Source organism: Coregonus clupeaformis, unplaced genomic scaffold (assembly GCF_020615455.1).
Source record: "Coregonus clupeaformis isolate EN_2021a unplaced genomic scaffold, ASM2061545v1 scaf1484, whole genome shotgun sequence".
In the NCBI taxonomy this organism is placed as follows: domain Eukaryota; kingdom Metazoa; phylum Chordata; class Actinopteri; order Salmoniformes; family Salmonidae; genus Coregonus; species Coregonus clupeaformis.
Window position 1 is genome coordinate 95,001 of NW_025534938.1, and position 23,464 is coordinate 118,464.

Sequence of the window (23,464 nt, forward strand, 5' to 3'; positions counted from 1 at the left end):
ACAGACACACACACACACACAGACACACACACACATTACTACACACACACACAGACACACACACACACAAACACGAACACACACAGACACACACACACACAGACACACACACACACACCTCAGCAGTAGGGCTGTCTAGTGACCTTACAGTTTTTTACAATCACTTTGGCACTAATTTCAGAACCTTGACGTCATTTTTCAAAACTCTAGACACAAAACTCAAAACGGTCATCACTTGTAACACAGGCTGTCCAATGTTCAAAACATTGCATTGTGCATTCATATCTTTAAAGAAATCTTGCACTTGCACAATCATTGGTTCAAAAAACAAATTTATTGTGAAATACCAATGAAACATTAATTTAGATCACCCACACACAAGCAACCGATAGTTTCACTGTGTCATTGTTCGTACAATCATTAAATATTGTAGTACAAAATAGGTGATACATGTTTCATTATGGTACTACATGTAAATACATCCCTGTAAAAAGTACTGCTGTAGTAGAGAGAATACTACAGACACAGTGGAATCATTGAACAAAATCTGAAATATGTTGATGAAAAACGATACAGTACTCTAAAACATCAAATGCAGTGTTCCTCAACTTGCTTGCTTGTACTGTAAAAAGCAAAACATAGGAGTGATTACTGTACTTCTACATTTTCATCAACTCTGTCTTGTGGATTTGGCCACAGGTTCTCATCTACATCACAATGGATGTTTTCATTAGCCAAACATCTTGGAAAACCTTCGGGCATGGCGAATCCAGGCCCGACACTGGTCTGCCGTGATGTCATTGCATGTGTCATCCATGGCCTGGAGAAAAGTGACTTGTTCATGGGGGCGCCTATCATAAACCTTCCATCTCCATGTGGAGAAAAATTCCTCAAACGGGTTAAGGAAAGGAGAGTATGGGGGGTAAATACAGGGTGGTAAATTGTGCATGGGCCTGGAAACCATGCTTGCTTGGATTTCATTGGACACTCTTTGCTGTTGCTGCCGCTGTCTTGGTCCGTGGCCTTGGTCCGTGGCCTAATAATAATAATATGCCATTTAGCAGACGCTTTTATCCAGCGACTTACAGTCATGTGCGCATACATTTTTACGTATGGGTGGTCCCGGGGATCGAACCCACTACCTTGGCGTTACAAGCGCCATGCTCTACCAATTGAGCTACAGAGGACCACACGTTCCCCCACACCTCTCAAACGAGGCCCACGACCACCTCTCAGAAGGGGTGCTTGTCCCCTGCCATTCCTTTGACCAACACGTCTTCCTTGTCTTCCTCCCACCACTGCTTGACCTCTATTTTGACCTGGATCACCTGCCGGCTCCATGTTACAGTACGTATTGCTATATTGTTGCAAGTGGATCCCAATCAATTCTTTATATACTCGTTCCATAATGTGAACTCAATCATCAGTAACAAGTTGGCAGAATTGGACAAGCAATTACAAGGGCCTGCATCCATACAGTGCAGTACTGTCAATACTGTAAATAGTCTGAAAAGGTGGTACATGGGACCATAGAAACGGTGTCTGATAAAGAATGATGATGAAATATTACATCCATAGATAATGTAGTCTAATATGTTCATGCTCCACGCTAATTGGTGACAATGAATCTCGTTATCTTGAAACTTTCATGATCTAAACATGGAATATTGTTTGTCTGTTTCCATACAACTATGCATTAAGAGTAATGCAACAGTTACTTATCATTTTGAGCAGTTATATCAATTGATAGTTGGATAATTGTAATGAAATGAATAGACATCTGAAATGTAATATGTGAATTGCCTTTTGAAATAGTAGTACTTTGATGTTAAGTTGTGTCATATTGAACAGGTGATTTTTGTTACATGAACAAATGATCTTAGTTTTATGTGTATTGTATCCAAGCAATTGAAAAAAGTGTTCGAGTTTTGAAAAATTTGCATTTTGATCATTGGTTTTGAGTTTTGTGTCTAGAGTTTTGAAAAATGACGTCAAGGTTCTGAAATTAGTGCCAAAGTGATTGTAAAAAACTGTAACACTATTTCCCCTCTTTGTCCAGCTTGGTTAAGAAGTGATGGAATCTTAGAACATGGATCATTATCTCCATAGAATACCGTCCGTATAATGTCCTATAGGATCAATCTTCCACTAGCGTGATGATGATGATGATGATGATGAGCTGTCGTACTTTAACTCATTTTCACGTCATTATGTCTGCGTCCCAAATGGCACCCTATTCCCGACATAGTGCACTATATGAGCCCTATGGACCCTGATCAAAAGTAGTGCACTATATAAGGCATAGGGTGCCATTTGGGACACAACTGAGCCTATGGTAAAATCACTCAGCCCAGTGGGTGGTGTGATGGTCAGTACTGTACTCTATAATACATGGTATAATCACTCAGCCCAGTTGGTGGTGTGATGGTCAGTACTGTACTCTATAATACATGGTATGATCACTCAGCCCAGTCGGTGGTGTGATGGTCAGTACTGTACTCTATAATACATGGTATGATCACTCAGCCCAGTGGGTGGTGTGATGGTCAGTACTGTACTCTATAATACATGGTATAATCACTCAGCCCAGTGGGTGGTGTGATGGTCAGTACTGTACTCTATAATACATGTTATGATCACTCAGCCCAGTGGGTGGTGTGATGGTTAGTACTGTACTCTATAATACATGGTATAATCACTCAGCCCAGTGGGTGGTGTGATGGTCAGTACTGTACTCTATAATACATGGTATAATCACTCAGCCCAGTTGGTGGTGTGATGGTTAGTACTGTACTCTATAATACATGGTATAATCACTCAGCCCAGTTGGTGGTGTGATGGTTAGTACTGTACTCTATAATACATGGTATAATCACTCAGCCCAGTGGGTGGTGTGATGGTTAGTACTGTACTCTATAATACATGGTATAATCACTCAGCCCAGTGGGTGGTGTGATGGTTAGTACTGTACTCTATAATACATGGTAAAATCACTCAGCCCAGTGGGTGGTGTGATGGTCAGTACTGTACTCTATAATACATGGTAAAATCACTCAGCCCAGTGGGTGGTGTGATGGTCAGTACTGTACTCTATAATACATGGTAAAATCACTCAGCCCAGTGGGTGGTGTGATGGTCAGTACTGTACTCTATAATACATGTTATGACCACTCAGCCCAGTGGGTGGTGTGATGGTTAGTACTGTACTCTATAATACATGGTATGATCACTCAGCCCAGTGGGTGGTGTGATGGTTAGTACTGTACTCTATAATACATGTTATGATCACTCAGCCCAGTGGGTGGTGTGATGGTCAGTACTGTACTCTATAATACATGGTAAAATCACTCTGCCCAGTGGGTGGTGTGATGGTTAGTACTGTACTCTATAATACATGTTATGATCACTCAGCCCAGTGGGTGGTGTGATGGTCAGTACTGTACTCTATAATACATGGTAAAATCACTCAGCCCAGTGGGTGGTGTGATGGTCAGTACTGTACTCTATAATACATGGTATAATCACTCAGTCCAGTGGGTGGTGTGATGGTCAGTACTGTACTCTATAATACATGGTAAAATCACTCAGCCCAGTGGGTGGTGTGATGGTCAGTACTGTACTCTATAATACATGGTATAATCACTCAGCCCAGTGGGTGGTGTGATGGTCAGTACTGTACTCTATAATACATGTTATAATCACTCAGCCCAGTGAGTGGTGTGATGGTCAGTACTGTACTCTATAATACATGTTATAATCACTCAGCCCAGTGGGTGGTGTGATGGTCAGTACTGTACTCTATAATACATGTTATAATCACTCAGCCCAGTGAGTGGTGTGATGGTTAGTACTGTACTCTATAATACATGTTATAATCACTCAGCCCAGTGAGTGGTGTGATGGTCAGTACTGTACTCTATAATACATGGTATAATCACTCAGTCCAGTGAGTGGTGTGATGGTCAGTACTGTACTCTATAATACATGGTATAATCACTCAGTCCAGTGGGTGGTGTGATGGTCAGTACTGTACTCTATAATACATGTTATAATCACTCAGCCCAGTGGGTGGTGTGATGGTTAGTACTGTACTCTATAATACATGGTATAATCACTCAGCCCAGTGGGTGGTGTGATGGTCAGTACTGTACTCTATAATACATGTTATAATCACTCAGCCCAGTGAGTGGTGTGTGATGGTCAGTACTGTACTCTATAATACATGTTATAATCACTCAGCCCAGTGAGGTGGTGTGATGGTCAGTACTGTACTCTATAATACATGTTATAATCACTCAGCCCAGTGAGTGGTGTGATGGTCAGTACTGTACTCTATAATACATGTTATAATCACTCAGCCCAGTGAGTGGTGTGATGGTCAGTACTGTACTCTATAATACATGTTATAATCACTCAGCCTAGTGGGTGGTGTGATGGTCAGTACTGTACTCTATAATACATGGTATAATCACTCAGCCCAGTGGGTGGTGTGATGGTCAGTACTGTACTCTATAATACATGTTATAATCACTCAGCCCAGTGAGTGGTGTGATGGTCAGTACTGTACTCTATAATAATGTTATAATCACTCAGCCCAGTGAGTGGTGTGATGGTCAGTACTGTACTCTATAATACATGTTATAATCACTCAGCCCAGTGGGTGGTGTGATGGTCAGTACTGTACTCTATAATACATGTTATGATCACTCAGCCCAGTGGGTGGTGTGATGGTTAGTACTGTACTCTATAATACATGTTATGACCACTCAGCCCAGTGGGTGGTGTGATGGTCAGTACTGTACTCTATAATACATGGTAAAATCACTCAGCCCAGTGGGTGGTGTGATGGTTAGTACTGTACTCTATAATACATGTTATGATCACTCAGCCCAGTGGGTGGTGTGATGGTTAGTACTGTACTCTATAATACATGTTATAATCACTCAGCCCAGTGGGTGGTGTGATGGTCAGTACTGTACTCTATAATACATGTTATGATCACTCAGCCCAGTGGGTGGTGTGATGGTTAGTACTGTACTCTATAATACATGTTATGATCACTCAGCCCAGTGGGTGGTGTGATGGTTAGTACTGTACTCTATAATACATGGTAAAATCACTCAGCCCAGTGGGTGGTGTGATGGTTAGTACTGTACTCTATAATACATGGTATAATCACTCAGTCCAGTGGGTGGTGTGATGGTCAGTACTGTACTCTATAATACATGTTATGACCACTCAGCCCAGTGGGTGGTGTGATGGTCAGTACTGTACTCTATAATACATGGTATAATCACTCAGCCCAGTGGGTGGTGTGATGGTTAGTACTGTACTCTATAATACATGTTATGACCACTCAGCCCAGTGGGTGGTGTGATGGTTAGTACTGTACTCTATAATACATGCACCTGTTTGCTGCAGTGGCAAGAATTGATGGAATTTCCTCCTGTTTACCATATAAGAGAAACACACCCCATTACTCAGCGTGTGTGCTTCACATTCAGGCTGTTTTCCCCTCTAGCAATGTGACTCTCTCTCTCACCATAGTGTAGGCTAGTACAACCATCCATTCAATGTGTGTGTGTGTGTGTGTGTATGGTGTGTGTAAGGTGTGTGTGGTGGTGGGGGTGTGTGTGTGTATGTGTGTGTTTGCATGCGTGTGCTCGTGTGGATAGATGTCCACATCGACAGCACCATGCATCAGCCCGTTCTCACCGCGACACTGAGAGTAGTGATCACTCTTACCACAGGAAATACATTTCAAACAAAGCGACACCTTGCTATTCTATACCCTCCCTCGCTCTCCCTGTCGACATCCAGGAACAAAATATAGTTATATGGTTCTATGTTGACGTTAATGTCATGGAGGCTCTAAGTAGTTCTATGATGATGTCATGGAGGCTCTAAGTAGTTCTATGATGATGTCATGGAGGCTCTAAGTAGTTCTATGTTAATGTCATGGAGGCTCTAAGTAGTTCTATGTTAATGTCATGGAGGCTCTAAGTAGTTCTATGATGATGTTAATGTCATGGAGGCTCTAAGTAGTTCTATGTTAATGTCATGGAGGCTCTGAGTAGTTCTATGTTAATGTCATGGAGGCTCTAAGTAGTTCTATGTTGACGTTAATGTCATGGAGGCTCTAAGTAGTTCTATGTTGATGTTAATGTCATGGAGGTTCTAAGTAGTTCTATGTTAATGTCATGGAGGCTCTAAGTAGTTCTATGTTAATGTCATGGAGGCTCTAAGTAGTTCTATGTTAATGTCATGGAGGCTCTAAGTAGTTCTATGTTAATGTCATGGAGGCTCTAAGTAGTTCTATGATGATGTTAATGTCATGGAGGCTCTAAGTAGTTCTATGATGATGTTAATGTCATGGAGGTTCTAAGTAGTTCTATGTTAATGTCATGGAGGCTCTAAGTAGTTCTATGTTAATGTCATGGAGGCTCTAAGTAGTTCTATGTTAATGTCATGGAGGCTCTAAGTAGTTCTATGTTAATGTCATGGAGGCTCTAAGTAGTTCTATGATGATGTTAATGTAATGGAGACTCTAGTAGTTCTATGTTAATGTCATGGAGGCTCTAAGTAGTTCTATGTTAATGTCATGGAGGCTCTAAGTAGTTCTATGTTAATGTCATGGAGGCTCTAAGTAGTTCTATGTTAATGTCATGGAGGCTCTAAGTAGTTCTATGTTAATGTCATGGAGGCTTTAAGTAGTTCTATGTTAATGTCATGGATGCTCTAAGTAGTTCTATGTTGACGTTAATGTCATGGAGGCTCTAAGTAGTTCTATGTTGATGTCATGGAGGCTCCAAGTAGTTATATGTTAATGTCATGGAGGCTCTAAATAGTTCTATGATGATGTTAATGTCATAGAGGCTCTAAGTAGTTCTATGTTAATGTCATGGAGGCTCTAAGTAGTTATATGTTCATGTCATAGAGGCTCTAAGTAGTTGTATGTTGATGTCATGAAGGCTCTAAGTAGTTATATGATGATGTTAATGTCATGGAGGCTCTAAGTAGTTATCTGATGATGTTAATGTCATGGAGGCTCTAAGTAGTTCTATGATGATGTTAATGTCATGGAGACTCTAAGTAGTTCTATGATGATGTCACGGAGGCTCTAAGTAGTTCAATGATTATGTTAATGTCATGGAGGCTCTAAGTAGTTATATGATGATGTCATGGAGGCTCTAAGTAGTTCTATGATTATGTTAATGTCATGGAGGCTCTAAGTAGTTATATGATGATGTCATGGAGGCTCTAAGTAGTTCTATGATGACATTAACATGTGATTTAACATTAACATCATCATAGAACTACTTAGAGTCTCCATGACATTAACATCATCATAGAACTACTTAGAGCCTCCATGACATAACATCAACATAGAACTACTTGGAGCCTCCATGTACATAGAACTACTAGAGCCTCCTGTTACATAGAACTACTTAGAGCCTCCATGACATTAACATAGAACTACTTAGGAGCCTCCATGACATTAACATAGAACTACGTGAGAGCCTCCATGACATTAACATCATCATAGAACTACTTAGAGCCTCTATGACATTAACATAGAACTACTTAGAGCCTCCATGACATTAACATAGAACTACTTAGAGCCTCCATGACATTAACATCATCATAGAACTACTTAGAGCCTCCATGACATTAACATAGAACTACTTAGAGCCTCCATGACATCAACATAGAACTACTTAGAGCCTCCATGACATTAACATAGAACTACTTAGAGCCTCCATGACATCAACATAGAACTACTTAGAGCCTCCATGACATTAACATAGAACTACTTAGAGTCTCCATGACATTAACATCAACATAGAACTACTTAGAGCCTCCATGACATTAACATAGAACTACTTAGAGCCTCCATGACATTAACATAGAACTCTTCAGAGCCTCCATGACATTAACATAGAACTACTTAGAGCCTCCATGACATTAACATCATCATAGAACTACTTAGGAGCCTCCATGACATTAACATCAACATATAACTACTTAGAGCCTCCATGACATTAACATCATCATAGAACTACTTAGAGCCTCCATGACATTAACATCAACATATAACTACTTAGAGCCTCCATGACATTAACATAGAACTACTTAGAGCCTCCATGACATTAACATAGAACTACTTAGATCCTCCATGACATTAACATCATCATAGAACTACTTAGAGCCTCCATGACATTAACATAGAACTTCTTAGAGCCTCCATGACATTAACATAGAACTACTTGGAGCCTCCATGACATTAACATCATCATAGAACTACTTAGAGCCTCCATGACATCATCATAGAACTACTTAGAGCCTCCATGACATCAACATAGAACTACTTAGAGCCTCCATGACATTAACATAGAACTACTTAGAACCTTCATGACATTAACATAGAACTACTTAGAGCCTCCATGACATTAACATAGAACTACTTAGAGCCTCCATGACATTAACATAGAACTACTTAGAGCCTCCATGACATTAACATAGAACTACTTAGAGCCTCCATGACATTAACATAGAACTACTTAGAACCTTCATGACATTAACATCATCATAGAACTACTTAGAGCCTCCATAACATTAACATAGAACTACTTAGAACCTCCACGATATTAACATCAACGTAGAACTACTTAGAGCCTCCATGACATTAACATCAACATATAACTACTTAGAGCCTCCATGACATCATCATAGAACTACTTAGAGCCTCCATGACATCAACATAGAACTACTTAGAGCCTCCATGACATCAACATAGAACTACTTAGAGCCTCCATGACATTAACATAGAACTACTTAGAACCTTCATGACATTAACATCATCATAGAACTACTTAGAGCCTCCATAACATTAACATAGAACTACTTAGAACCTCCCACGATATTAACATCAACGTAGAACTACTTAGAGCCTCCATGGGGATTTGAACCAGCAACGGTTCGGTTACTGTCCCAACGCTCTTAACCGCTAGGCTACCTGCCATGACCGTGGTTCCTACAGGCCTATTGAAGAGTCAAGATGAACTTTTTAACTGAAAGGCTTGTTCGAAACCCTTACACAGACACACACCCACGCACGCACGCACGCACTCACGCACAAACACACGCACGCACGCACACATACACACACACACACACACACACACACACACACACACACACACACAGACACTAATGCCATAGCATTCAATTGCCGCATGCTCCAGAGACAAGCACAGCGGCTTCAAATCAACTGACTTCCAAACAGTGACTGCCGCCACTTCTAAATAATGGCGGCAGACCTTTAACAGAGTATTCCCTGTGAGGCGGCATGAGAACTAATACACTAATGAAACACTGTGGACCAAAGGGAGAGCAATGGAAGGACAGAACTGAGCCGGTGCTTCATTTCCCCACTTCTTCACATCCTCTCAGTCTATGTTTTCTCTTCTCTTTTGTCCTCCCTCCCTCCTCCCTCCTTTCTCCAGATCCGGCTGTATGCCAGGCCCAACGCCATCCAGAGCGGAGCGGGGACTACGCGCTCCACATCACAAAGAGACTCCTCCAGTTCTATGAGGATTACTTCAAAGTCAAATACTCCCTGCCCAAATTAGGTGAGACACGTGGGACCCCGGGGCTAACTCAACTGTTCTGTTCTGTACTGCGTGGTCGGAATAATGCTTGTCTGCAAGGCACACACACACGCACAGCAAGGCTTGTTGTCGATAGTGAGAGGATTTCCTGATTTTCTGAGCAGGGGAATCCTAGATGTGGAAGGCTATTCTGTGTTGCTATGGCTACGTTACCCTGTGCAGAATGGTAGCCCTTTTAAAGACAGTTTATTCTATGGCTGCGTTACCCTGTGCAGAATGGTAGCCCTTTTAAAGACAGTTTAGTCTATGGCTGCGTTACCCTGTGCAGAATGGTAGCCCATTTAAAGACAGTTTATTCTATGGCTGCGTTACCCTGTGCAGAATGGTAGCCAATTTAAAGACAGTTTATTCTATGGCTGCGTTACCCTGTGCAGAATGGTAGCCCATTTAAAGACAGTTTATTCTATGGCTCGTTCCCTGTGCAGAATGGTAGCCCATTTAAAGACAGTTTATTCTATGGCTGCGTTACCCTGTGCAGAATGGTAGCCAATTTAAAGACAGTTTATTCTATGGCTGCGTTACCCTGTGCAGAATGGTAGCCCATTTAAAGACAGTTTATTCTATGGCTGCGTTACCCTGTGCAGAATGGTAGCCCATTTAAAGACAGTTTATTCTATGGCTGCGTTACCCTGTGCAGAATGGTAGCCCTTTTAAAGACAGTTTAATCTATGGGTGCGTTACCCTGTGCAGAATGGTAGCCCATTTAAAGACAGTTTATTCTATGGCTGCGTTACCCTGTGCAGAATGGTAGCCCATTTAAAGACAGTTTAATCTATGGCTGCGTTACCCTGTGCAGAATGGTAGCCCATTTAAAGACAGTTTATTCTATGGCTGCGTTACCCTGTGCAGAATGGTAGCCCATTTAAAGACAGTTTATTCTATGGCTGCGTTACCCTGTGCAGAATGGTAGCCCATTTAAAGACAGTTTAGTCTATGGCTGCGTTACCCTGTGCAGAATGATAGCCCATTTAAAGACAGTTTATTCTATGGCTCGTTACCCTGTGCAGAATGGTAGCCCATTTAAAGACAGTTTATTCTATGGCTGCGTTACCCTGTGCAGAATGGTAGCCCATTTAAAGACAGTTTAGTCTATGGCTGCGTTACCCTGTGCAGAATGGTAGCCCATTTAAAGACAGTTTATTCTATGGCTCGTTACCCTGTGCAGAATGGTAGTCCATTTAAAGACAGTTTATTCTATGGCTGCGTTACCCTGTGCAGAATGGTAGCCCATTTAAAGACAGTTTAGTCTATGGCTGCGTTACCCTGTGCAGAATGGTAGCCCATTTAAAGACAGTTTATTCTATGGCTGCGTTACCCTGTGCAGAATGGTAGTCCATTTAAAGACAGTTTATTCTATGGCTGCATTACCCTGTGCAGAATGGTAGCCCATTTAAAGACAGTTTAGTCTATGGCTGCGTTACCCTGTGCAGAATGGTAGCCCATTTAAAGACAGTTTAGTCTATGGCTGCGTTACCCTGTGCAGAATGGTAGCCCATTTAAAGACAGTTTATTCTATGGCTGCGTTACCCAGAGCAGAATGGTAGTCCATTTAAAGACAGTTTATTCTATGGGTGCGTTACCCTGTGCAGAATGGTAGCCCATTTAAAGACAGTTTAGTCTTTTCCACTCTGTGATTGCCAGAATTCAATAGTGTAATGTTCATTCTAGGGCTGTTAGATTGTTGGAGTCATCGGTTGGGATTTCTCTGTAGCTGATGTGTGTATGGCGATTTGTGCGTGTGTAGGTCCATTTGTGTGTATGTGTGTGTGCGTCTCTCTCTCTGTGTGTGTGTGTGTGTGTGTGTGTGTGTGTGTGTGTGTGTGTGTGCAGCAGTCACAGAGTGCAGCCTGACATCAGAAGTCTACTCTGTCTGTGTCTCGCTCCATTGGGTTTCTGTCAGTTTGGCGTATTCATTTAAATATTCCCATCAATCTTCCCCAACATACTCCCTCTCTCCCTCCCTGACACTCTCTCTCTCTCTCTCTCTCTCTCTCTCTCCCACTCTCCTTCCCTCGTCCTCTCTCTCTCTTTCTCTCCATCCTTTTCACCCCTCCCTCTCTCCCTCTCTCCCTCTCTCCCTCGTTCCCTGTCTCCTTTCCCTTTCCCTGTCACCACCTCCCGCCAGCTCTCTCCCCACTTGTGTGTGCTCTTAAATGCCCTCCCTCCCTCCCTCCCTCCCTCCCTCCCGACGGCGCTAGGCTCCATCTGCTAGCTGTGGCAGCATGGCGTCATGTTGGATGGCAAGGCAAGGCTCCACGGGGCTCACTGGAGAACTAACCCAACTGCTTCAGGGTCTCAGAATGTAGTGTACTTTAACACACAGGCATCAGTCTCTGTCTGTCTATAGCGTATATTAGGAGACAGAGCTCCTGGTGGTTCCTTTGTTGTTGTTGCTGTTGTTGCTGTTGTTGTTGTTGTTGTACGGTTATGGAAAAGGAGCATGGGTAAAGTACTTGTCATGGTGTCATAGCTGCATTTTAGGAAGCAATCTTTTTGTCTCTCTGTGGCTGCTGAGATGAGCTCTACAAATATGGTTGTTGTCATATGCTCATCTCACGAGGCCAATTAGAATTCATATGTTTTCCTTTTGTTTGCCTTTTTCTCCCTACTAATACAGTGTCATATGTAGGAATGTAATATAGTGCTGATTAAATATGGTTTCATGTAGTCACCTTCAGAGGTGTTTGAAGAGTTTGACTTGTACTGTATAGACTTGTAGGAGCTAGAAGGAGGAGGTTTAATCCGTCTGTCTGTCTGTCTGTCTGTCTGTCTGTCTGTCTGTCTGTCTGTCTGTCCGTCCGTCCGTCCGTCCGTCCGTCCGTCCGTCCGTCCGTCTGTCTATCTATCTATCTATCTATCTATCTATCTAATCTAGTGACCTCACCTATTGTTCTTCTCTAAGTAAACAACCTAGCCTATTAGATAATCTGGAGGTGTGGCTAGTTGGAGGCGTGGCCTTGACCTTTGGCGACCCATGGGAGAAACCGTCATGCCAGTTCATATGTTACGTTGTAGTCTGTTAATAAAACTAAGGCTTGTACACTGACAGTTTATTTGGTACACCACTCTGTTCATGAACATTGATCGCGCCTACAGACAGTGAGTCACATGGCCGTGGCTTGCTATATAAAGCGGGCAGACAGGCATCGAGGCATTCAGTTACTGTTTGATTAGATGTTAGAATGAGCAAAACGAGTGACCTAAGAGACGGTATGATCGTCGGTGCCAGGCGCGCCTGATCCAGTATCTCGAAACGGCCGTTCTCCTCGGCTTTTGATGCACTACAGTGTCCAACAAAAAACCATCCAGTCAGCGGCAGTACTGTGGTGAAAACAGCTCGTTGATGAGAGAGGTCAAAGGAGGATGGCAAGAATGGTGCAAGCTAACAGGCGGGCCACAAACATATATAACGGCGCAGTACAACAGTGGTGTGCAGAACGGCATCTCGAAAGCGCACAACTGCGCCGATCGTTTGTCACAGATGGGCTATTGCAGCAGGCGACCACACTGGGTTCCACTCCTATCAGCCAAAAACAAGAAGAAGCAGCTGTTGTGGGGAATGTTTTCCTGGCACACGTTAGGTCCCTTGATACCAGTTGAGCAACGATTGAACGCCACGGTGTATCTGAACATTGTTGCTGACCAAACCCAATAGAGCATCTTTGGGATGAGATGGAACGGGCTGTTGGCAGCATGAATGTACCGCCGTCCAATCTGCAGTAACTGCTTGATGCCATCACGTCAGCATGGACCAACATCCCTGTGGAACGTTTCCGACACCTTGTAGAATCCATGCCCCGAAGAATTCACGCTGTCAGAGAGGTGTGTCCACGTGAGGGACTTGCAATAGAGAAGAGTGGGGACAGGCTCTCTCCCGAAGGAAGGGGGGGTAATGCAGCAACCTTAACCCAACACCTAGCGACCTCTGGTAATGTAAGGTGTTGGCTTGGCAGTCGCTGGACCGGGGTTCGAGTCCTGGTCGGGGATACCCCTCCCCCCCCCCGAATTCGCTACACTATATTAGGTCTCGTTGGGTGAGGGAGAAAATGTAATGACATTAAAAGTTAGTGTACTCTGTGTCTCCTCTCTGGCAATTCAGGATTGCTTCATCTGAAATTGCACCCTTATTCCCCATCTAGTGCACTACGTAGGGGAGAGAGCCATTTGAGAGACAACTCTGCTCAAAAGTAGTGCACTACACAGGGATCAGAGCGCCCTGTCAGATCTGCCTCATCGCGTCATGGTTCCGTTGTGAAGCGAGGCCTCGGTGAAGACATGTCCTAGATATAATGCGTGTTGTTGGTTATATAAAGGCACCATCTGGGTGCTGTGTAGAGACAGCAGTTGGAGGCCCCCAGGACCTAACAGCTAGGGCCATACAGCACTGATTCATACTGCCTGCCGTACTGACGCTCTGTTGAATGCAACCGTATAGGATTCAATCACATGGAAAGACGGCCTGCCTGTAGCACACAGCACCGTAGCAGCACGCTACCACGCGTACGACACAGCGTCTTGGAAAACTCGAGAGGAGCACGAGGATGGTTCCGGTTTTTATTTCTAACTGATTTGGATTTTAGACTGTTCACATAGACCAATCTATCTGTTTTGTTGCCTTTTGAACAATAACGATAATATTTGAAGGTCATTTTTTTCTCCGACGCTCCTACTGAAGCAGGCCTCGTACGTGCAGTGGATTTCCTTTATAAACCATAAGAGAAAGACTTTTAAAGTGGATTTCCTTTATAAACCATAAGATAAATACTTTTAAAGTGGATTTCCTTCATAAACCATAAGATAAATACTTTTAAAGTGGATTTCCTTTATAAACCATAAGATAAAGACTTTTAAAATGGATTTCCTTTATAAACCATAAGAGAAAGACATTTAAAGTGGATTTCCTTTTATGAACCATAAGAGAAAGACTTAATAGAGGGACAGACAATGAACTAATAATGACAGATAGTTCAATTGAAATGGCATTGTGTCAGTGTGAACTAATAATGACAGATAGTTCCACTGAAAGGGCATTGTGTCGTTGTGAACTAATAATGACAAATAGTTCCATTGAAATGGCATTGAGTCAGTGTGGACTATTAGCAATTACATTGTTCTACTCAGCACAATACTTTGCTAAAGGAAGATAGTTCCTACCATTCTAAAGGAAGATAGTTCCTACCATTCTAAAGGAAGATAGTTCCTATAATGCTAAAGGAAGATAGTTCCTACCATTCTAAAGGAAGATATTTCCTACAATTCTAAAGGAAGATAGTTCCTACAATGGTAAAGGAAGATAGTTCCTACAATGGTAAATGAAGATAGTTCCTACAATGGTAAAGGAAGATAGTTCCTACAATGGTAAAGGAAGATATTTCCTACAATGGTAAAGGAAGATAGTTCCTACAATGGTAAAGGAAGATATTTCCTACAATGGTAAAGGAAGATAGTTCCTACAATGCTAAGTACGATAGTTTCTATAATGCTAAAGGAAAATATTTCCTACAATGCTAAAGGAAGATAGTTCCTACAATGGTAAAGGAAGATAGTTCCTACAATTCTAAATGAAGATAGTTCATACAATGGTAAATGGAAGATAGTTCCTACAATTCTAACTGAAGATAGTTCATACAATGGTAAATGAAAGATAGTTCCTACAATGCTAAAGGAAGATAGTTCCTACAATGGTAAAGGAAGATAGTTCCTACAATTCTAAAGGAAGATAGTTCCTACAATGTTAAAGGAAGATAGTTCCTACAATGGTAAAGGAAGATAGGTCCTACCATTGGAAAGGAAGATAGTTCCTATAATGCTAAAGGAAGATAGTTCCTACAATGGTAAAGGAAGATAGTTCCTACAATGCTAAGTACGATAGTTTCTATAATGCTAAAGGAAGATATTTCCTACAATGCTAAAGGAAGATAGTTCCTACAATTCTAAAGGAAGATAGTTCCTACAATGGTAAAGGAAGATAGTTCCTACAGTGCTCTCCAAATAGTTTTCCCTCTCCAGTTTCTTTCTACCTTTCTCAACCTCATATTTACTTGTCATTCAGTTTTTCCAGCATTGAATTCAATTCATTTATTTTCTGTCATTTACCGCTCTTGGCATCACATCACATTGGCATGTGGCACCAGCGAGAGAGGGAGAGAAGAGAAGAGAGAGAGAGAGAATGAGAGATATACTTTTTAAAACCTTTTTAAGTGCAATATTTGCTGTTAAATTCGAATAGCTTTTTGTTGATGTTATTTTGTGTCTCACATTTGTTTATTGTTTATTTCACTTGCTTTGGCAATGTAAACACATGTTTCCCATGCCAATAAAGCCCTTTGAATTGAATTGAGAGAGCGAGAGGAGAGAGGGGAGAGGGCCATGTGAGTGGGTTTGTTCTTGCATAACGAGTCGTCGTCTTGCGTTTTGAGAAACGACGCCATAAAGTGGATCTGTCTTTGTCCATCACAGCGGGCCATTGTTCAGCCCCTCCAATCCTTAAGTAAGCTCCAATTAGAGCAAGTTAATCACCACTGCCATCTCCTCAGAGTGACAGAGCAGAGCTGAGTCTGTGTCCCAAATGGCGCCCTATTCCCTACGTAGCCCTATGGGCTCTGGTCAAAAGTAGTGCACTATGTAGGGAATAGGGTGGCATTTTGGTAAGCAACCACTTAACCACTGAAACTGCACTAAGGCTAACTACTGGCTTCGCTTTCACTGTCAGAGGAACGGAGAATGAGGGGGGAAATGGAAGGCGGGAGGGAGGAAGAGAGATAAAGAAGAGAGGGGGAGTCTCAAAGGGAGTTTTCTACTGTGTTCTCCCCTGCTGTGGAGCTGCCAGTCTGTTAGTGGAGTATCTTTATCATTTCCTCTGGGGTCTCTCTCTCTCTCTCTCTCTCTCTCTCTCTCTCTCTCTCTCTCTCTCTCTCTCTCTCTCTCTCTTTTACACTCTCTCTCTCTCTCTCTCTCTCTCTTTCACCTCTCTCTCTCTCTCTCTCTCACTCTCTCTCTCTCTCTCTCTCTCTCTCTCTCTCTGTCTTTGTTCACTCTAAAGTGCTACCTACCAGTAGTACCATTTTAGAGTGTGTGTGGCTTAAGGGGTGTTACTGTATAATGAAATCAATGATGTGTTGTGGATTAGAGAAAGGCTTGAATCAACTCATCTCTTTATAACTATCTCCCCTCTCTCATTCTCTAATGTTCAGAGGCAGAACCTTTTCACCAGTGGAGTAGTGGAGTAGTGGTTAAAAACGCTGATCACCGTGAGTAAAGTAGCACTTCCTATACTTTCGATGCATTTTATCCGCAAAGGTGGGTAAATGCTCACCAAAAAATAAAAAAGGTGGGTAAACGGCGTTTATGTGCATTAACGCTCCACTACACACACTGTTCACCAGCATCTGTATAATGTACTTTGTCTTGGATTCAAGCATGTTATTGGTGTAGACCTTTCTGCAATGACAATGTACATAATTCACCGATATGTTTTGAGCAAGATGACAAGGAAGAGCTTTGTCACCGAAGTAACTTCATCATAGCTGACAAGCTTAACAAAGTCTCACTATAATGGCGCTGGAGGGGATGGCGTCTGTTTTATTTGCTCCTGACCAATTGGGCCTCCCGAGTGAAGCGCAGCGGTCTAAGGCACTGCATTGCAGTGCTACAGGCGTCACTACAGACCCGGGTTCGATCCCGGGCTGTGTCGCAGCCGGCCGCGACCGGGGAGACCCATGAGGCGACGCACACTGCCCCCAGCGTCATCCGGGTTAGGGAGGGTTTGGCCGGCCGGGATGTCCTTGTCCCATCGCGCTCTAGCGACTCCTTGTGGCAGGCGGGGCGCATTCACGCTGACACGGTCGCCAGTTGTACAGTGTTTCTCCGACACATTGTTGCGGCTGGCTTCCGGGTTAAGCGAGCAGTGAGTCAAGAAGCAGTGCGGCTTGGCAGGGTCGTGTTTCGGAGGATGCATTAATCTAGACCTTCGCTCTCCCGAGTCCGTGAGGGAGCTGCAGCAATGGGACAAGACTGTAACTACCAATTTGATATCCACGAAATTGGGGCGAAAAAAGGTAGAAAGTACAATTAATAAAATAAAATATGTTTCTACCACAGCTTCTACCCCCAAGCCATTACAGCTTCTACCCCCAAGGCATTACAGCTTCTACCCCCAAGGCATTACAGCTTCTACCCCCAAGGCATTACAGCTTCTACCCCAAGCCATTACAGCTTCTACCCCAAGGCATTACAGCTTCTACCCCCAAGGCATTACAGCTTCTACCCCCAAGCCATTACAGCTTCTACCCCCAAGCCATTACAGCTTCTACCCCCAAGGCATTACAGCTTCTACCCCCAAGCCATTACAGCTTCTACCCCCAAGCCATTACAGCTTCTACCCCCAAGGCATTACAGCTTCTACCCCCAAGGCATTACAGCTTCTACCCCCAAGGCATTACAGCTTCTACCCCCTAGCCATTACAGCTTCTACCCCCAAGCCATTACAGCTTCTACCCCCAAGCCATTACAGCTTCTACCCCAAAGCCATTACAGCTTCTACCCCCAAGCCATTACAGCTTCTACCCCCAAGCCATTACAGCTTCTACCCCCAAGCCATTACAGCTTTACCCCCAAGGCATTACAGCTTCTACCCCCAAGTCATTACAGCTTCTACCCCCAAGGCATTACAGCTTCTACCCCCAAGGCATTACAGCTTCTACCCCCAAGCCATTACAGCTTCTACCCCCAAGCCATTACAGCTTCTACCCCCAAGCCATTACAGCTTCTACCCCCAAGGCATTACAGCTTCTACCCCCAAGCCATTACAGCTTCTACCCCCAAGCCATTACAGCTTCTACACCCAAGCCATTACAGCTTCTACCCCCAAGCCATTGACAGCTTCTACCCCCAAGGCATTACAGCTTCTACCCCCAAGGCATTACAGCTTCTACCCCCAAGGCATTACAGCTTCTACCCCCAAGGCATTACAGCTTCTACCCCCAAGGCATTACAGCTTCTACCCCCAAGGCATTACAGCTTCTACCCCCAAGCCATAAGACTGCTGAACAGTTAATCAAATGGCTACCTGGACTATTTGCATTGACCCCCTTTTTTACACTGCTGCTACTCGCTGTTTATTATCTACGCATAGTCACTTTACCCCTACCTACATGTACATATTACCTCAATTACCTCGACTAACCTGTACCCAGTACATTGACTCCGTACAGTACTTCCTGTATATAGCCTCGTTATTGTTATTTTATTGTGTTACTATTTTATTTTCTTCCTCTGCATTGTTGGTTAAGGGGCTTGTAAGCATTTCACGGTAAGGTCTGCACGGTTTTATTCGGCGCATGTGGCAAGTAACATTTGATTTGAGTCAGATAAGTGACTCTGTATCCAACTGAAAGGTTTATGAGGAGTCAGACAGGGTTTCATGTCATCGGAAACACTGAATCAGAGAGGGGTTTACCATGTTTCACCATACAACAGATTTGTCTTCCTGTATCGATCCACAGTTAGAGGTTTAGAGAAGAGAGAGAGAGAGAGAGAGTAGAGAGGGAGAGGGCAAGAGAGAGAGAGAGGGCGAGAGAAAGAAGAGAGAGAGTGAGAAGAGAGGGTGAGAGAGAGGGAGAGAGATAGAGAGAGCGAGCTTGAGGGAGAAGGAGAGAGCCGAGATATAGGAGAGAGAAAGAGAGAGGGAGACAGAGAGGGAGACAGACACAGACAGCGAGAGAGAGAGAGAGAAGAGAGAGAAGAAAGAGGGGAGAGAGAGGGAGAGAGAGAGAAGAGAGAGAAGAGAGAGAGGAGAGAGAGAGAGAGAGAGAAGAGAGGAAAGAGAGAGAGAGAGAGAGAGAGAGAGAGAGAGAGAGAGAGAGGGAAGAAAGAGAGGGGAGAGAGACACAGACAGCGAGAGAGAGAGAGAGAGAGAGAGAGAGAGAGAGAGAGAGAGAGGGAGAGAGAGAGAAGAGAGGGGAGAGAGAGAGAGAGAGGAAGAGAGAGGAGAAAGAGAGCGAGAGAGAGAGAGAAGAGAGAGAGAGAGAGAGAGAGAGAGAGAGAGAGAGAGAGAGAGAGAGAGAGAGAAGAAAGAGAGAGGGAGACAGACACAGACAGAGAGAGAGAGAGAGAGAGAGAGAAGAAGAGAGCGAGAGAGAGAGAGAGAGAGAGAGAAGAAGAGAGAGGGAAGAAAGAGAGAAGAGAGAGAGAGAGAGAGAGAGAGAGGGAAGAAAAGAGAGATTGATGACATTGAAGTGACTGTGACATGCCAGGGGGCACAAAGTACGAGGGCTAGGCCCCGACCGTAAATTTGAGAACTTTTCAAACTCCTGAAACAGCTTTTTTTCCTTCAATCTAGAGCCATAATCATTATGCTTAATTCCATGTAAAAAAATATGTCTCTTTTTCTGCATGCCTCTTGAGCTGTCTGTATCCTCCTGACTGATGGTCCTTTATTAAAGAAGTTAAATATGCTTCTCTGCATCTCTGCTCAAATCTGGGTACAAGATTGAAAGGAAAATGAGTCTTATTCAGTACATTTAGTTATTGCTTGCTTTTCTAAAGTCTACCAACCTTGCCAGCAGGCATGCCAGCTAAGATAGTTAGACAAGCTAGCTACTATAACTTGATTGATAGCCTGAAATGGCTTCTTGGTAGCTAGATATGAGGTTGGGAGATAGGGAACCTATCTGGGCTAGCTAAAACCAACTTCATAAAATTGCTAGGTGGCTAGTAGTATTACAGGGAAACAACAACAAAACTGAAAAATGAAACAGGACAATTCTGAGGGGGCACGTGCCCCTGGCATGTGCCCCTGCGCCCCCTATGGGCATGACGCCTCTGCCTGCCACGTCTACTATATCCTCTCTGAAGGGATGGGGTTGACGAGGTGGCGAGGCCAGAGCATCCAAGACAGGATGACAGAGACGGAAGGAGGAGGAGAGAAAAGGAGGGAGGAGGAGAGGATGGAGTAAGGAGAATAGAGGAGGAAATCAATCCAATGGTATCATTCATCAGCTGTCATGGAGATATACTGTAGGAGAGGAGAGGAGGAGTGGAGAGGAGAGAGAGGGAGAGGAGGAGAGGAGAGGAGAGGAGAGGAGGAGGGAGAGGAGAGGAGAGGAGAGGAGAGGGGAGAGGAGAGGAGAGGAGAGGAGAGGGAGAGGAGAGGAGAGGAGAGGAGAGGAGAGGAGAGGAGAGGAGAGGGAGGGAGGGAGGGAGGGGAGGGGGAGAGGAGAGGAGAGGAGAGGAGAGGGAGAGGGAGAGGGAGAGGAGAGAGAGGAGAGGAGAGGAGAGGAGAGGAGAGGAGAGGAGAGGGAGAGGGAGAGGGAGAGGAGAGGAGAGGAGAGGAGAGGAGAGGAGAGGAGAGGAGAGGAGGAGAGGAGGAGAGGAGGAGATGATAGTTTCTTATTGGACCCTCCTTGTTTCATTCCATTATCTTCAGTTTAGTGCCTAATGAATGCAGCCCTCGTCTGCCAGGCCTGTGGGGGATCACATGATAGTCTGTTAGAGTTTTTTTTTGAGGATGAGATTATATCCCTAAATCAACCAATGGAATGATTTTTTTGCCATTAGATTGTTTGTCTATGGTTTGTCATATCAGTGTCTCCAAGTGACTCATGTTGAAGAGGTGTATTCATCTGTCTGTGATGACTCATAGATATGTCAGAGCCAAGTGTGTCAGATCAAAATAGAAAGTGTTGAATGTCATCCAAAAAAAGGAAATGATGCCTCTATCCATTGCTTATGAAGTTTTAATATCGACCCACTACATTCAGAAATGATTGATTTAGTAGCATGTTTCTTGGTAAACCTCATACAACATTAATACAACATAATAAATGTTTTAGTACACAGTAGGACCCGAGACGTTGCTGGGTTGTCCAACACTACAGATAAGACAGTAGCTCTGAGCTCAATGGAGTCTGTTAGTTATCTGTCTGCCAGTGTTGTGGAGCTCAATGGAGACTATAGAGTCAGTCTGTTAGTTATCTGTCTGCCAGTGTTGTGGAGCTCAATGGAGACCATAGAGTCAGTCTGTTAGTTATCTGTCTGCCAGTGTTGTGGAGCTCAATGGAGACTATAGAGTCAGTCTGTTAGTTATCTGTCTGCCAGTGTTGTGGAGCTCAATGGAGACCATAGAGTCAGTCTGTTAGTTATCTGTCTGCCAGTGTTGTGGAGCTCAATGGAGACTATAGAGTCAGTCTGTTAGTTATCTGTCTGCCAGTGTTGTGGAGCTCAATGGAGACTATAGAGTCAGTCTGTTAGTTATCTGTCTGCCAGTGTTGTGGAGCTCAATGGAGACTATAGAGTCAGTCTGTTAGTTATCTGTCTGCCAGTGTTGTGGAGCTCAATGGAGTCTGTTATTTATCTGTCTGCCAGTGTTGTGGAGCTCAATGGAGACTATAGAGTCAGTCTGTTAGTTATCTGTCTGCCAGTGTTGTGGAGCCCAATGGAGACTATAGAGTCAGTCTGTTGGTTATCTGTCTGCCAGTGTTGTGGAGCTCAATGGAGACTATAGAGTCAGTCTGTTAGTTATCTGTCTGCCAGTGTTGTGGAGCTCAATGGAGACTATAGAGTCAGTCTGTTAGTTATCTGTCTGCCAGTGTTGTGGAGCTCAATGGAGACTATAGAGTCAGTCTGTTAGTTATCTGTCTGCCAGTGTTGTGGAGCTCAATGGAGACTATAGAGTCAGTCTGTTAGTTATCTGTCTGCCAGTGTTGTGGAGCTCAATGGAGACTATAGAGTCAGTCTGTTAGTTATCTGTCTGCCAGTGTTGTGGAGCTCAATGGAGACTATAGAGTCAGTCTGTTAGTTATCTGTCTGCCAGTGTTGTGGAGCTCAATGGAGACTATAGAGTCAGTCTGTTAGTTATCTGTCTGCCAGTGTTGTGGAGCTCAATGGAGACTATGAGAGTCAGTCTGTTAGTTATCTGTCTGCCAGTGTTGTGGAGCTCAATGGAGACTATAGAGTCAGTCTGTTAGTTATCTGTCTGCCAGTGTTGTGGAGCTCAATGGAGACTATAGAGTCAGTCTGTTAGTTATCTGTCTGCCAGTGTTGTGGAGCTCAATGGAGACTATAGAGTCAGTCTGTTAGTTATCTGTCTGCCAGTGTTGTGGAGCTCAATGGAGACTATAGAGTCAGTCTGTTAGTTATCTGTCTGCCAGTGTTGTGGTGACACTACTGAGCTGGCAGACACACACACACACACAACCACATGCACGCTCGCTGGCCTGCGCACACACACTCTCAGTGGTGGTCCCCGTGCTGTGTCACGGTCTGTAGCTCCGTCAAGGTCACCCTCTCCACCAGCGCCAGTCTTGGCACCAGCACCAGCCCCCAGCCCCCGGCCGCCGCACCCTTCATCATGGAAGTTATTCACCATAACCACCGCCCACGCTGGCGTGTGTGTCATCTCTCCGTGTTGGGGATATATAAACACTATGGAGGACTCCCTGGATACACTGGGTTGCATCCCAAAAAGGCACCCTAATCCCTATATAGTGCACTACTTTTGAGGACAAACGTAGTACACTATGGAGGGAATAGGGTGCAATTTGGGACACACACTGTGAGGTGAACAAGGGTTGGCTCTGTCTCAGCTGTGTTAGCTAACGCTAATATTAAATTTCCTGTCACCTCCAGTTGTCTTTGGAGGACACTTTGCATGCGTCCCAAATGACACCCTATTCCCTATTTAGTGCACTGCTTTTGACCAGGGCCCATAGGGATTTGGGATGCACTTTTCTCTCTACCACCAGGCCCCTGAGTGGCTTGGTGCCTCGACCACTTTGGCCCAGCCCTCCGTTCTA

General features: G+C 43.9%; 1 protein-coding gene across 1 annotated transcript in view; it reads left to right on the forward strand.

Annotated features, from left to right (window-relative positions):
* Positions 1 to 23,056, forward strand: part of LOC123487135 (thyrotropin-releasing hormone-degrading ectoenzyme-like) — a gene marked incomplete at its 3' end in the record, with an annotated part of 61,128 nt that extends 38,072 nt beyond the window's left edge. The window contains exons 3-4 of the mRNA XM_045218292.1: positions 9,507 to 9,607; positions 22,938 to 23,056. Of these exons, the coding sequence (XP_045074227.1) occupies positions 9,507 to 9,607; positions 22,938 to 23,056 (220 nt within the window). The remainder of the gene's footprint in view (positions 1 to 9,506; positions 9,608 to 22,937) is intronic.
* Between the last annotated feature and the right edge of the window lie 408 nt (positions 23,057 to 23,464).